Here is a 15,717-nt window from a genome sequence, read left to right on the forward strand (position 1 = left end):
CTCCACCCAGTGCAATTCTGGGTTTTGGGGGTTGGCGGGGGTGGGGGTGGGGTGGGATGCCCCCTCGTGCATCTTATAATCTCTTGACTGCTGCTTCCATGAACATTAATTGTGGCTCCAAGTAACACAAATTCCTCGACAGCGTCACCCTTTTCTCCGTTGATCGTGATGTTAAGTTAGCAGTCCAATTGTGAGGCTAACTGGTCTTCCTTACATTGAGTGGAGTCCCACTGAAGGCTATAATCTCTGAGCCACATCACAAAGTTCTTGACAGCCTTCTCACTTTCAGCAAGCAAGATTGTGCCGTCTGTGCACTGCAAGTTGTTAATAAGCCTTCTTTCAATCCCGATGCCCCACTCTCCTTCATGTAATCATTTCTCTGATCTGCTCAGCATACAGACTGAAGAAGTATGGTGAGAGGTCACAACCCTGACATACACCTTTCTTGATTTTAAACCATGCTCTACTCATATTCTCTTGTACTGTTCGCACCACTGCTTTTTGTTTCATGTATAAGTTTCACATGAACACAAGGAAGTGTTCCGGAATTCCCATTTTTCTTAAGGTTATCCACAGTTCATTATGATCCACACAGTCAAATGCCTTTGAGCCAACATCCATCTGACATCAGCAAGGATAATCCTTGTTCCACATCCTCTTCTGAATCCAGACTGAACTTAAGGCAGTTACTGGTTGATGTACTGTTGTAACTGTCGTTGAATGGATGATCTTATGCAAAATTTTACTTGTGTGCGCTACCAATGATATCATTCTACAGTTTGAGCACTCTGTTGGGTCACCTTTGGAATGGGCACAAACAAGAATCTCTTCCAAATTTACTGGCATTGATGAGTGAGTGCTTCTACAGCTTGCTGAAACATTTCAGTTGGTATTCCATCAATTCTTTTTTTTAAACATTTTAAAAAACGTTTATTATGTTCAGGTTTACATTTTCCTATAAATTCTTAGAGCCTTCTTTTTAGCTGCTGCACTCAGTGCAATTTGAACTTCCTTCAGCACTATTGGTTCTTGCTCACATGCTCCCTCCTGAAATGGTGTTATGTCAACTAGCTCTTTTTGGTACAGTGATTCTGTGTATGGTTTCTATCTTTTTTTGAATGCTTCCTGTATCTTTCAATATTTTGCCTATAAAATCTTTCAAAAATGCAACTTGGGGCTTGAATTTTTCCTTGAGTCCTTTCCAGATCAGAGATGCTAAGTGCGTTCTTCCTTTTGGTTTTCTAATTCTAGGGAACTCTACGAAAATTATAAACTTAAGACTATTGAGTGCTAGAAAGAACCTATCGTTAAAATTATATATACGTAATACACAAATGTTTTCTTACTTCAAGCATTTTATATAACAAACCGAAAGAAAGCAAAGATAGACATAGACTAGGATTTCAGAAAAGAGAAAGAACGGAATGGACGGATAGAAATAGGATTTGAGCAGGCATTTTAGAAAAACACTATTGGGAAAAAAATGAAATTGAAGAAGAAAAAAAATGCCACTTCAAGGAAAGAAGTTTTTGAACAGTCACAAAAGTGTAACTAAAGCAACACTCAGAGAGAACAATGGAGGATCCACAGAAGCTTAAACTGTTGGCTTGAGTCCTTTGAGATGGTCACATTGAACTCTCTAATACAGAGGCCGGAGATCAGAAAGGGTCCAAGGAAGCACTCACTTCAGGGCAGAATTAAGAACAGAGTTAAGTGATCCTCAAAATACAGTCCCGGGACCAGCTTCAGGAATAATTCTTTATGCAGACCTGATAAATCAGAGCCTGCATTTTAACAAGATCCCCAGCTTCATATACACACTAGGTTTCAGGGGGGAAAGGCCTACATCAGCTCTGTCAACAGAAACATAATGCAAGTCAAAATTTTTAGTAGCCTAAGCTGAAAGAGAAACAAATTCTTTTATTATTTATTCATATTAGAGAAGGGCTCCAAAAAGTTCAAGGAAAATATAATTAAATGACAATGGAATTTTCACATCAGCTATTCAATTAATATGGCCTTTCCAGTCATAATCCCTAGTGACATGTTATAATTCTGGGTTTCATACATTTATGAGCATAGTCCCATTTTGGAGCTCATTATCTGCTGACAAATAGGAATAGGATGAGATTAAAACCTGCCATCAGTAGAGGGTGTGCACAGTGTGAAACACACTCTTCAATAGGATCCTGGTTAGTATAACTTGGAATAGATGTACACAATACTATGAAAAAGATGAGAGGAGAACGAAAAAGCCAATGCCTACTGGAAACATCCTGCCAGAGGCCCAAGTCCAAAGTGCAGACAGAAGATACAGGCCAGAGCTGGAGAATAAATTATTGCGTTTGGGTGAAATATGATTGCACCATGTAACTCCCACCTAACAACGTGTCCTTGCATGGGTCTACTAAAAAGGCGGAGGAAGATACTGACAGGATTTGTCTGAGTCATTTGGACTAGGATTTCCTGCAGTACCATTCTGCTGCATATACACTGAGCCCACTGAGAAGCAGCTGGTGAGATTTAATCTCCACCACGACCCAAAAGCAGTGTGTCCTCTGGTCCCAGCATCTGGCTTACCCCTGCCTGACCTTCGGATTTTGCACTGAACAGCACTTACCATCACGTGAGTCATTTCCTCAACTGTTCCCGAGTTTCGTGGGACAAAGCAGTGATTTTCAGAAACCAGAAACATGACGATTTGAATACATTCAAAGAACGGGGTGGAAGGTGATGGTAGCAGACTAGTACCTTGCAAGTGTTTGGACTTTTTAAAACTTTTTCGATCTCCAAATATTTGGGACTTGACACGACTCATTGCCATCAAAATGATTCTGATTCACAGTGACCCTGTACAAGGGAGCAGCACTGCCCCTGAGGGTTTCCAAGACTAAATTTACAATACTAAGGCCAAAATAAGAACAAGGTGAAGTCCCACTAAAGACCACATGACTGGTGCTATTTACTATTTACTATTGAATCAGGCACTTTAATAAAGAGCTCAAAATGCTTTTCTGAGTGTCCGAAATGCTTTTTCCACTGCTTCTTTATTTCCCATTTGAGATAGTTTATTGTGCCAGCCTGACCAATAAACAAAAGTGGGATTAACTGAAGAGCAGAGAGATATATGGCTTGGTGAGTCTCGCCTTTGTCTCTCGCTCTGTGATCATTGGACCAGTGTGTGGCTGCCTTGCTTGTCCTGTGCCTCAATTTAAAGGCTATACTACCTGTGGGACGCCTAGCCTGTGGACTGTGCCGCTGTAAGTTGAGGTCCCTTTAAGACATCTCTGGAGCTGGGGACTGGCGGTTGGTGACCTGGCTGGCAGTTGGTGACCTGCCTTCTGATTGGCTGCTGTGCCCACATAGCCTAGCTCTCTCTATGAATAGAGGAAGAACTGGCAGCAGACTAGACTTGTAAAGGACTGATAGTCTCTCACAACTGTCTCACGGGAGTGAGTTGAATTGAGCCATTTGCAGTGTTTTATAATTTAATTGTTTCTTTCTTGTATTATATATTTATCTGTATATGATTTAACAGCTCATTACTTGTTAGATATCTAATTATCTTTATAAAAAATATATTAAATTATCAGCAATTTGGTTTTATCTCTCTAGAGAACCCTGTCTAACACACCATTCTACTCTCTCCCCCCCCCACACTATATATACTTTTGTAGAAGCAGAGTTTTTCAGTACATTTTTAATGAAGTCTTTGTGGTAAAATCAGGTGCCTCGTCTGATATTCAGGTCAGCTTATACTCGAGTATATACAGTACTTGCATTATGCTCCCAAAGAAGTCACCTTTTGTAGGTGTTATTTTAGTTCGGCTAATTCTGACATCAGGTCCAGACCACCAATGATTTTCTTTAGTGTGCATGTTGTCTTCCTGGGTCCCAGCGACCTCTATTGGTCCGTTCCAAACAGTCCTACTTCTTTTCTCCTGCTACCTTATATCGAAACAAACGCATCCTAGGTACCACAATTCTTATGTGAAGTAAAACTGTAAAACAACAATGTATTTGGCTTACTTTTCAGTTATAAACTTCACGTCCAATTCGTTCTACCCTAGCTACTACCTGCAAGTCAAACACTGACTTTTTAAACTGTAAACAATTTTAATTCTTATCGTACTTAGAAAATAAAGGTAAAATGAGTAATAAAACAAACTTTATATACTTGCCTATTATGAATTACTTGTAATTCTGGAAGAAGTTGGTTTTTAAACCACTGATCAAAATCAACACTGTCAAACAGCTCATAAGCAGCTAATCCCATAGCATTATACACTGAGGAGAAAAGTCAAAAGAAAAAAAAATGTTAGATACTGGGCTTTTATTCAATTATGATAGTTTATGAATACAAAGTGCAAAAACGTAAAGCACTAGGGACAATTTTGAAATATTTAATTTATAAGTAGAGGCAAATATGCAATGTGTTAATCCAGGAAATTATTTAAGTAAATATTTTAAGAACAGCATCTAAGCAAATTCACTTTCCCCCCCTAGACCAGTGGTTTTCAACCTTCCTATTGCCACAACCCTTTAATACAGTTCCTCGCGTTATGGTGATCCCCCAACCATAAAATTATTTTCGCTGCCACTTCATAGCTGTACTTTTGCTACTATTATGAATCGGGGAAACCCTGTGAAAGGGTCGTTCGTTGGACACCACCCACAACGGGGTGGCGACCCACAGGTTGAAAACCGCTACCCTAGACACTCCTTAGTGCATTCAGATAAAATAAAATTCTTTTCAAAATATTTAACTCCAATTATACATTAATTTGTTTCCAAATGGATATATTACATGATCTGGTCTCTGCTTCTCTCTCCAGCTTCATCTCTCCATCACTCACAATCCGCTAACCTGTGTTTCAGTCAAACCAAAGTACTCATGGTTCAAAATTTAAGTTTACTTTCTTTTATCAAGTTGTTGCACACACAACTTGTACCTGGAACTCGCATCCCATGGCCTCCCATATGCAGAGGCAACTTTTATGTTTCCTGTGTTCTTATATTAGATCTCTCAAAGAGCCTTCATCCTCAGCACCCAAAATTATATCTTTTTTTTCCCACAGCACTACCAGATTACTACCTATTTTAGGATTAGTCATCCTGTTCTATGCAGTCTGTTTACTAAGTTATCTTCCCTACCACTTTCCTTATTTACCCCAAATTTATATATCAACTTTCTAAGCACAAAAACTGGCACAAAACAAGATGCTAAATGCACTGAAGAAATTAATTATTTCTAAATTACTGAAGTTTACCATACCAGCATCTTTGATTAACAATGCATTCATATCTTCCACATTGGTCGGCCCTGAAAAAACAAACATTTGTAAAGGTAAACAAGCTTGCTTTGCTTTGTTGTTGTAGTGTTAATTTTTAAAAATACATTTTAAGTTATGTTGATTAGTTTTACAATCATATAAAATATATTGGGAAAGTATCATAATAATTTTCTCACCTACAGTCTAGTTAGCACTCTTTCCTCTTCCAACCCCTAGACCTTTCTTGAGGTGCTCAGTGGATAGCAAAGCAGTCCAGGCACTGACCTTCAGAATTCTCTGTAATCTTTTCATTCATTTCTTGTTGATCTATCACAATGCTCTCAAAAGCTATCTCAGGCATATTTAATCCGCTGAACCCACTAATTTTCAGAAAACGGCACTGTCCCTTACTCTAGTGAGAAGCCATCCAAGTGGCCGAAATACTCCTATCCTCTTTTTTCTTTCTTTGCCCTATTCCCTATATAAAAATATTCAGCCTAAGGGAACCAGTGGAAAGGCCTGAGGGGCAGGGCCCAATCCCAATTACCTGGACAACTGCCCCTCCCCTCACAAGAATTTATTTCAGAGGACAGCATTGAAGCTGCAGCTCTGGGAGAAGGACATGTCTCATCAGAGCACACGGGAGCAAATGAAGGGGGAGGAAGAGAGAGTGGAGCACATCCTGGCCCACCAAGCCTTGAGAACAATATTCCCGCTCAGAGCATCCAATCCACAGAGATGACAATATGGCCAGTCCCACTATGAGACACCACGACACATCCCTCAATGACCCATAACCATACAGGGGACAACACTGGAGACACAGTGTGGGAATTGCGCGCAACCTGATCCCACCACACTGAGGCAAAACACTAAGGACTTGAAACAGAACAGCAAGGGGAACAGAGCAACAAAGTCCGGAGGGAATACCAAAAATAGACTTTGGGGTCGGGGATTGGCGATCCAACAGAAGCAACTAGAAAACACACCTAAAAGCCAACAAACAGTCCTTGAACTATCTGCAAGCTTTTCTTTCTTGTTGTTGTGTTTTGGTTTTCTGTCATTGGCTTTTTGGTGTTGTTTTGTTTTACTTTGTTACTTTGTTTTGCTGTCTTGTTTTGTGCATGTTATTATCTCTGCCGGTCTGTCTATATAAAATAGGCTGGATGAACAATCTGGAGAAGAAAACAACGGGACTGACAGTTCTGGGGGGACATGGGAGAGGGGAAGATGGGGGGAAAGGTAGTAGTGGTAACAAACCCAGGGACAAAGGAACAACAAGTGATCCAAATCGGTGGTGAGGAGGGTGTGGGAGGCCTGGTAGGGCGTAACCAAGGGTAATGTAACCGAGAGAAATAACTGTAACCCAAATAAGGCTGAGCATGACAGTGGGACAAGAGGAAAGTAAAAGGAAATAGAGGAAAGAGCTAGGAGGTAACGGGCATTTACAGAGGTCTAAATAAAGGCATGTACAAATGTAAATATATCTATGAGGATGTAGAAATAGATCTATTTGCATATATTTATAGGTTTCGTACTAAGGTAGCAGATGGACATTGGGCCTCCACTCAAGTACTCCCTCAGTACAAAAATACTTGGTTCTATTAAACTGGCATTCCATGAGTCTCACCTTCCTGACACAATCGCTGAAGACAAAGCGGGTGCACAAGCAAATGTGGTGAAGAAAGCTGATGGTGCCCGGCTATCAAAAGATATAGCGTCTGGGTTCTTAAAGGCTTGAAGGTAAACAAGCAGCCATCTAGCTCAGAAGCAACAAAGCCCCACGGAAGAAGCACACCAGCCTGTGTGATCACGAAGTGTTGAAAGGGATGAGGTATCAGGAATCATCAGAACAAAACATGTTATCATTGTGAATGAGGGGGATTGTGAGGTGGAGACACAAAGCCCATTAGTAGGCAACTGTACATCCCCTTATGGGAAGGGTACCGGGGAGGAGATGAGCCAGTCAGGATGCAGAGTAGCAATGGTAAAATATACAACTTTCCTCTAGTTCCTAAATGCTTCCTCCCCACACACTGTCATGATCCCAATTCTACCTTACAAATCTGCCTAGACCAGAGGATGTACACTGGTACAGATAGGAACTGGAAACAGAGAATCCAGGGGGGATGATCCCTTCAGGACAGTGGTGAGAGTGGTAACACCAGGAAGGTGGAGGGACAGTGGGTTAGAGAGGGGGAACCAATTACAAGGATCTACATATAACCTCCTCTCTGGGGGAAGGACAACAGAAAAGTGGGTCAAGGGAGATGTCATACAGTGCAAGATATGACAAAATAATAATTTATAAATTATCAAGGATTCATAAGGGAAGGGGAAAAAATGAGGAGCTGATGCCAAGGGCTTAGGTGGGGAGCAAATGTTTGAGAATGATGAGGGCAATGAATGTACAAATGTGCTTTACACAATTGAGGTATGTATGGATTGTGATAAGAGTTGTTTGAGCCCCTAATAAAATGATTTTTTTTTAATTCAGTCTTATCCTTCACTTTGTACGAAGTAGTAATCCCCACACTACATGGGAACTAGCCAGTCCCTACTGTGCTGCCCTCCACTTAGAAAATGCTCTATTCTTTTATCAGTTCTAATCTATCTGCAGGGCTTACTTCGTAAACTCTCTCTTCTGTCCTGTCAGTTCTTCTATTTCTTCATCCTCTTACTACTACCAACAGAGCAGGACTCTCCGCTGCCTGTCATTTCCATTTCACCACATACTCAAAGTCTGGTGCCTTACCATGTGATTCTAAACAACTCACTAATTTATTCTCTATTCTCTCAGGCCATTGGCTGTGTTCTTCTGACAGCACTTACTACTTTGAACAACATGCTCTTCTCCAGGATGCACCCTCATACTGCTCTTTGTATGCCCGAGATCCCTTTTTAAATTGGGGAGGGAGGGGGTGCTTAACAGACTTTTCCTTTCCACATATCACTATAGTTAAAATTCTCAGGTTCTCTCCTCAAACATTTTTTACTACCAAGACTCCTTATAGATTTGTCCTACATTACATCTGTATCTCCAACTTTAAAATGAATTGTCAATTGTTTGTCAATTATCAAGAAAATTCTTTTAAAACTAAGTCAAATAATAAATTAATGTTGTTTCCAAATGAATATGCTATGATAAGACCTGGTCCCTCGTTCTCCCTCCAGCTATATAACTGGAGAGCTCAGGATCATCTTTCATCATCCTCCCTTAGACAACAAATTCAACCAGCTGTCAAAGTCAAGCAATCGAGTATTTATTGAGTAAACATACAGTGAACACGATAGATACAATCACTGTCTCCTGAAACTTAAATTCTAGCTCAAAAGGCATAATCATAAATCACTGTTAATGATTTGTGTAACGAGCGTGATCAACTGCTGTAACTCTCACTGTAGCATTCTCACTAACCTGCATCATCTTCCTTCCACTCCATGCCACCATACTACACTAACATTTATTTAGAATTTTAATCTCTGCGCTCACTACTTTCCAGAACATGCAAAAGATTATTTCCCTAAGCAATAGACAATACTGCTGCCTGCCTGCCTTTTTTTTTTTTGCTATTATGTTTACGATACAAAAACCTAACTTTCAAAACTGCAAGTCAAGGCCTATCTCCAATTTGGCACTTTCAAGAAGACAAAGGAAATAACACACTGCCCACGGCAGGCGCTCAAATCATCTTAAATGAGCATTAATTAAGTGGATAAACTAAATTTGTCACAAAATAAACCTCACCTTGAAGTGTCTGCATCATTTCTAGAAGTACAGGAGTAAGAGTTTGATTATATTCATGGAATATATCTATAAACAGTACTTCAGTGCAAGGCTGGAGAGGGAAAAAAGACAATTTCCTAATAAAAATAAAGGTATGTTGTACTGAATAATTCCACAATGAAACAAAGGAGGTTCATTCTTGACATTTTAAACCTTTGAACATGTTTCAATTCTTAATTTGTTTTTTTTTTTAATAGAACTGCTTTCTGTAAAGGTTACTGTGGGGGAAAAAGACAATAATAATCAAATTCATATCATAAACGAAGTTTATTTTACTACTTCAATCATTTGGCACAATTTAAACTACATTAGGCAAATAGTTTATATTTTTAATTAAGCATACTATAAAGTAAAGCATTCTGGAATCACATTCATTTATTGTATATATGAGTGACCACAACTAATATGCTAACAATTACATATTAATAACAATATAAGCAATAATAGCAACTCATAAATTTACCACATGAATCCTTCATGCAGTAAATTACAGGCACAAGTTAATTCTGTAGTATTCATAGAAAAACACATTAATTTCTTTTGTTTTTTAAGGTTCTGAATAACTAGGTATTTCTTAATATAAAGAAACTATCATTAAAATTGAAAGGCATTGTACATTACCCTTGAAATCAATCTTTGAAATACGTAGAATTTAAATGTATATCAAAATAACCCAAATTTGCAGGTATTGTAGTTATATAAAATAGATTATAAATTAGGAGTTAATAAACAAAGTACTAGGCTTCAGATAGAGAAGGGTTCATATTATTCCAATTTTTAATGTAGCAATTTTTCCAATGTAAAGTACTAATTATTTATGTGATTTAGAACTAGCTTTCTATGCAAGCTTATAAACCTAAAAACAGTTCACATAGTTGTTAAAAAACAGTAACTAAATAGCTAATCTAGGACAGTGGTAGCACAGTGGTTAAGAGTTTGGCTGCTAACCAAAAAGCCAGCAATTTGAAATCACTTATGGCTTTATGGGAGAAAACTGTTACAATCCGTTTCCATAAATATTTAAGCCCAAACAAACCCTTATATATACTTTGTATGTATACTTTGTGTACGCGCGCGAGCGTACATGCTTTGTCTTATAGAGTCACTACGCGTCAAACACATTGCTGGACACTATAAGGGCACACAACATAAATGTCAGTCTTAGCAAAAAGAATAACCCAAATATCGCAAGTGATAAATCTCAAAGGCAAATCACCTTCTGTATTCTTTTAGAGAGTTGCAGTGTTGCGACCTGGTGGTGCAGTAGTTAAGTACTCAGCTGCTAACCAACAGGTGGGCAGTTTAAGCTCACCAGCAACTCTATATGAGAAAGAGTGGCAGTCCTATAAATCCTTAAGGATGTACAGCCAGTCCATCACAAGGATCGATATATAACCTACTCCCTGGAGGGCGGACAACAGAAAAGTGGGTGAAGGGAGACATCGGACTGTGTAAGATATGACAGAATAATAATTTATAAATTATCAAGGGTTTGTGAGGGAAAGGGGATGGGGGGGGGAGGGAAACGAGGAGCTGATACCAAGGGCTCAAGTAGAAAGCAAATGTTTTGAGAACGATGAGGGCAACAAATGTACAAATGTGCTTGACATACAATGGATGGATGGATGGATTGTGATAAGAGTTGTACGCGCCCCAATAAAATGATTTTTAAAAAGAGGATGTACAGCCTTGTAAAACCTATGGGTCAGTTCTACTATGACCTATAAGGTCACCATGAGTCAGAAGTAACAACAACAGCAGGTTTGGTTTTCATAGCTGAAAGTAAAACGATGGCCTGTTCCTTAAAATCACACGAGGTAATACATGAAATGCCTACAAATTCTTCAAATATTTAAACCATATGATCTACATAGTCTACAAATAGAATAACCATGTGATCTACTAATTCTTCTCCTAGATACTCAATAATTTGAAAGGAGAAATGCAGATTGAACATTAATGTTTACTACAAAATCAACCAGCCAAAAAGTGGAAATAACCCACGTGTCCATGAATAAATGAACCAACAAAGTGGCATACAGACACCGTGCCATAAAGAAAAATGACGTTCTGGCACTTACTATAATGTGGCTGAAGCTTGAACACACTAGGCGGCTCAGTGACATCAGTCAGACACAAAAGGACACATAACAGACCCCACTTACATGGAATATCCAGAATAGGCAAAGACATATAGACACTGCTTAAGGAGCAGTGCATTTTTACTAAGGGTGGTAGAAAATGTGGTAACGGTTATATGCGATAATGATCCTAAATTTTAAACATAAACATGGCTAAAGTGGCAAATGTTGTGTTACACGTGTACTTAAGGCAGTGAAAAAGTAAAAAAGAATGCTTAAGAGAAATCTTTAATTTCTGAACTACTTGGGAGGCTATCATTCCAGTCAGAATTCTGCAGCTTTGACTTCCTGGAGCATTGTCATCTAGTCAAATCCAAGGCTGTAAATCTTTCGGGAAACAGACTGCCACATCTTTCTCCCAAGGAGAAGCTGTGGGTTCAAATGGACTTTTTTCAATTAGCGGCAAGTGCTTAACCTAAATTGCTTAACCAGGGCTCCGCACAGCAATGGCACACTGGCCACTGCTTACCAATCAATCTGACTACAAATTGAAGAAAAACTCACTCTGCAAAACAAAAGTTAACTACAAGAAAAATTCAGTTTAAAACTCAGAATTTAAATACACTCCTCTCAAGTATAGTTTCTTGCAAATAGTTTTCTCTCTCTGAAATGCTTGGAATCTTCAATGGAATGCCATTCTTCACCAAGAGCTATGGAATGCTAAAGTTTTCCCCAATCCATTTTTCATTCAATGTAATACTTACCCTCAAACTATATTTCCAAGAATCTCCTCCAGTTTCTTCCACTGCTGCAATTAAAAATATGGAAAATGATGTTCCTCAGAAACGCAATAATGATTATTTTCAAAATCTTAGTTTGAGAAACAAAGGCTTGAGGGTATATTAGGACAATATATGTGAAAATTGTTCTAAACATAGCACTGGAAGTGAATTCATGGAACACAAGGGGTTAAAAGTATTTCTTCATTATATTACATATAACCACAGTCTAGCTCATAGAGTGCTGACGTTCATAAGGGTTCTCATGTTCACTAAAAATTCTTGATGGTGGAATGCTTAAAGTATTTTGTCATTTCCAAAGCATCTGACATCACCTGGTATACTATCACTACACTTCCTCTTCACTTATCAACAATTGTTTAATTCCAAAGACCAGGTCCTTATGCGACAATCAACGTTATGCAAAACGGAAGGACAATCGTATCATATTATAAAATGAACTAAAACTTCATCGTTACATAGTCGCTGCTAAACAACACCACAGAGAATCACAGCACCACCCACTTGACACCTTACCATTTGTTACAGCACAACATACATTAATACACAAAATGGTACTGAATAGTTTATTAATGTCGTGAGTGTCAGATGCTGGGTGAGATAAGTGGGGAGTAGGCATATATATAATACTGAGAATCACTACATTTTCATTACAATAATAATGTTTCAAAAATTAAAATGATTAGTCACATTCTCTATAACTTGCCTATACTTATATTGAAAATACTTTAAAACTTTTTTAAAAATTAGGAACTCAATGATTTATATAGTATTATATATACATATTGCATAAAGAAAATAAGGACACCTAAGATTTTAACTAAGAAGAAACATGCACTATGGAATTAAATGGTGTATCTTCTATAAAAATTTAAATTATTTTCAAATGGCCCAAAGAGTAATATAGTGTATTCCAGAAAATCTAAGGCAATCAGAAATTAAGAAGAAAGATGTGTTCATGTTACACAAGGTCATCTGGCCAAAGGGGTGACTAGAGATATCAAGCGAAGCAATTTACATAGGAACTTTATTTGGAAAATTATTCCTTTGATTTTCTATTAACAAAATCCCAGTATATTTATTCTACCTATCCATATATTTGTCTTAAAATGCGTACTACAGTCATTAGTGCATCTAGAAAGTAAAAAGGTGTCTTTGCACAAATTTCCACATACTCAACAAGCTATTCATTTTCTGTATATTTTGTTTGGTATTTAATTTTCCTGCAGGTAACAAAGACATAGTTATAGAAAACCAAAATTGTAGGATCAAATGCGCCATATGGTTATTGTTGCATGTTATTAAATGTGTCAGTCAAATACATGATAATTGCTTATCACGTATTTTGACGGGAAAGAAAAGAAGCAGTAAAACTAAAAAATTAGTTCTTACTGAAGCCTTCCGGATCTTCGTCCCACATTGTCAGTTCTTCTTCAGTTAGCAGAAAATAATGAGAGACTAATCTCCTACATATCTCCGTCAGAGTGGGATACGTGAAAAACGCCATCTTAATCTTATGAGCTTTAAGAGTTTCGGGGCTACTATCTAGAAAAATAAAATATCAAAGTTAATTGCACAAGCAAATATTCAATCCAAGTATAACTGTGTAACTTAACTAAAATAATACATTCTGGAAGAAAAGATACACTTAACTAAAATTTTTCGAGTTTACTCTAAACACATTTCCGAGACATTCTCTTCTAGTCACATTTTACCCCTATCAGTCCTGTTCGTTGTCTTAGCACTTTATTTCTTATTACCATACTCGTTCTCACAAGGGAGCCCTGATGCCATCACTCAATCACTGCCATCGGATCAATTCTAACTCACAGCAACCCTATAGGACAGGATAGAACTGTCCCCAAGTTTCTGAGACTGTAACTCTTTACAGGAATAGAAAGCCCTTTCTCCTGCTGGATGGCCAGGGGTTTCAAAGAGCTGACCTTGCAGCCCAGTGCAAAACTACACCACCAACAGGTCAGCTCTCTGGTGGCATAACTGGAAGGTTTAAAGTTCTACAATGCCACCTGCTCCACAGGAGAGAGATGAAGCTTTCTACTCTCACAAACCGCCTCATGGAAATCAAAAGGAGCAGGGTCAGGCGCGACTTAATGGCAGTTGAGTTTGGCTTTGGCTTTCTTACGACACATTGCAGTGGTTTACTCATGTCTCTCTAAGACTGCCCCTGAAAGAGCCCCAAATAATTTAATGACTCCATCTTTTTATATACTCAGAGAAAGCACGGCTGTTCAAGTGGACGCAGCACAGACTATGAGCCGTGATTATTTTTGTACTTAATTCCAAAGTTTCTAAACATTAATCGATCTTCTCTGTGACCTCAAATAGACAATTTACTAAATTCATTGTCTGGATTTTAAAAGCTGGCATTCACATAATAGAGATTCTAGCCATTATCCCTATTTAATATTCTAGAGATGTTTTATTTTTCCCATTAAAATAATTTAATTTCAAAGTAAATAACTACATAGAACTAGCAGCTGCTGCCCACAGAGATTAAATTAATGATATGAAAAGTAAAATTATCAATAAAGCATTACCTTCAAAATTTTTTGATGGCTTATATGCATAATTTTTCACAATCATCTTAATAAGATTCATGCACTGGACAATGAATCGCTCAAATGTAACTCCTTCACCAACTTCTGTAAAAACATAGCTTACAGAAAATTCTAGTGATCTCTGAATTAGAGGAGTAAAAGAAAAGGGATGCTGGTCCAAGAAATCCAAAAGCTATAAAGAAAAGAAAGAAATGTAATTTTCTAATTTTATATAAGAATATACTCATTTCAAAAGTAAAACTTATGTTACATATAGCCTTGATAATACACATTTAACAAGTTTTGGGCCTTGATATCCAGGTTTATATGCAATACAGCATTTCTTAGGACACATCACGAGGTAAGTCAAAAAGCACTGCTACCAGGTTGGTAGTTCAGAGGCATTTCCCTCTCCACAGGAGAAGGATGAGGCGGTCTGCTTCCATAAAGATTTATAGCCTTGGGAACTCTTACAAGTTTGCTCTAAGTCAGAATCAACTCTGTGGCAATGGGTTTGAGTTGGACTTCAATAGTAGCCCAGAGGAATAAATGTGTTACTTATTTATAATTTACGAATCGACAGTTCATAAAGATCTCTGGTATAACTATGATCAGACATTTGGCTAACCAAAAGGCAGAGGTGCAAACGTGCCAACAGCTCTGCAAGAGCAGAAAGCAAAAACAACAAGAAAACCTGACAATTTGCTCTCAAAAAGATTCCAGCTAGATCATCTATGGGTCAGAGCTACTCTGTCATACAGAATCATTATGTCTTGGAATCAAATCTGTTTCACACAACAACAATGCCATTTATATGGCCATGGTAGTCAAATAATAAAAACAAATCATTTAAGAAGCATTGCTATGGGGTTCCAATACATACATGAATAGTTTATTTTAAAACAACAACAAAAACATGTTTTAGAAAGCCTTCAAAAAAAAAGGTCCAATCCATCCCTTTACAGAAGGGTCACAGGGAGGAGACAGGCCAGTCAGGGTGCTGTATAGCACTGCTGAAACATATAGCTATCCTGTAGTTCTTCAATGCTTCCTCCCCCACTATCATGACCCTAATTCTACCTTACAAATCTGGCTAGACCAGAGTATTTACACAGGTACAGATAAGAGCTGGAAACACAGGGAATCCAGGAGAGTAGCCATACCAGGATGGGAAGGGGAAGGTGGGGGAGAAAGAGGGAACCGATCACAATGATCCAC

General features: G+C 38.2%; 1 protein-coding gene across 3 annotated transcripts in view; it reads right to left on the reverse strand.

The window, feature by feature from the left end:
- The window catches only part of IPO11 (importin 11), a 200,547-nt gene that overhangs the window by 118,727 nt on the left and 66,103 nt on the right, over positions 1-15,717 (reverse strand). For all 3 annotated transcript variants that reach the window (XM_045285112.1, XM_045285111.1, XM_004703583.2), the window contains exons 10-15: positions 14,500-14,692; positions 13,334-13,486; positions 11,906-11,949; positions 9,022-9,112; positions 5,276-5,323; positions 4,182-4,287 (exon numbers count right to left, since the gene is read on the reverse strand). In XM_045285112.1, the coding sequence (XP_045141047.1) occupies positions 4,182-4,287; positions 5,276-5,323; positions 9,022-9,112; positions 11,906-11,949; positions 13,334-13,486; positions 14,500-14,692 (635 nt within the window). The remainder of the gene's footprint in view (positions 1-4,181; positions 4,288-5,275; positions 5,324-9,021; positions 9,113-11,905; positions 11,950-13,333; positions 13,487-14,499; positions 14,693-15,717) is intronic.

The sequence above is a fragment of the Echinops telfairi genome, unplaced genomic scaffold, assembly GCF_000313985.2.
Source record: "Echinops telfairi isolate 266 unplaced genomic scaffold, ASM31398v2 ScPeMD7_7469;HRSCAF=8507_1, whole genome shotgun sequence".
NCBI lineage: Eukaryota > Metazoa > Chordata > Mammalia > Afrosoricida > Tenrecidae > Echinops > Echinops telfairi.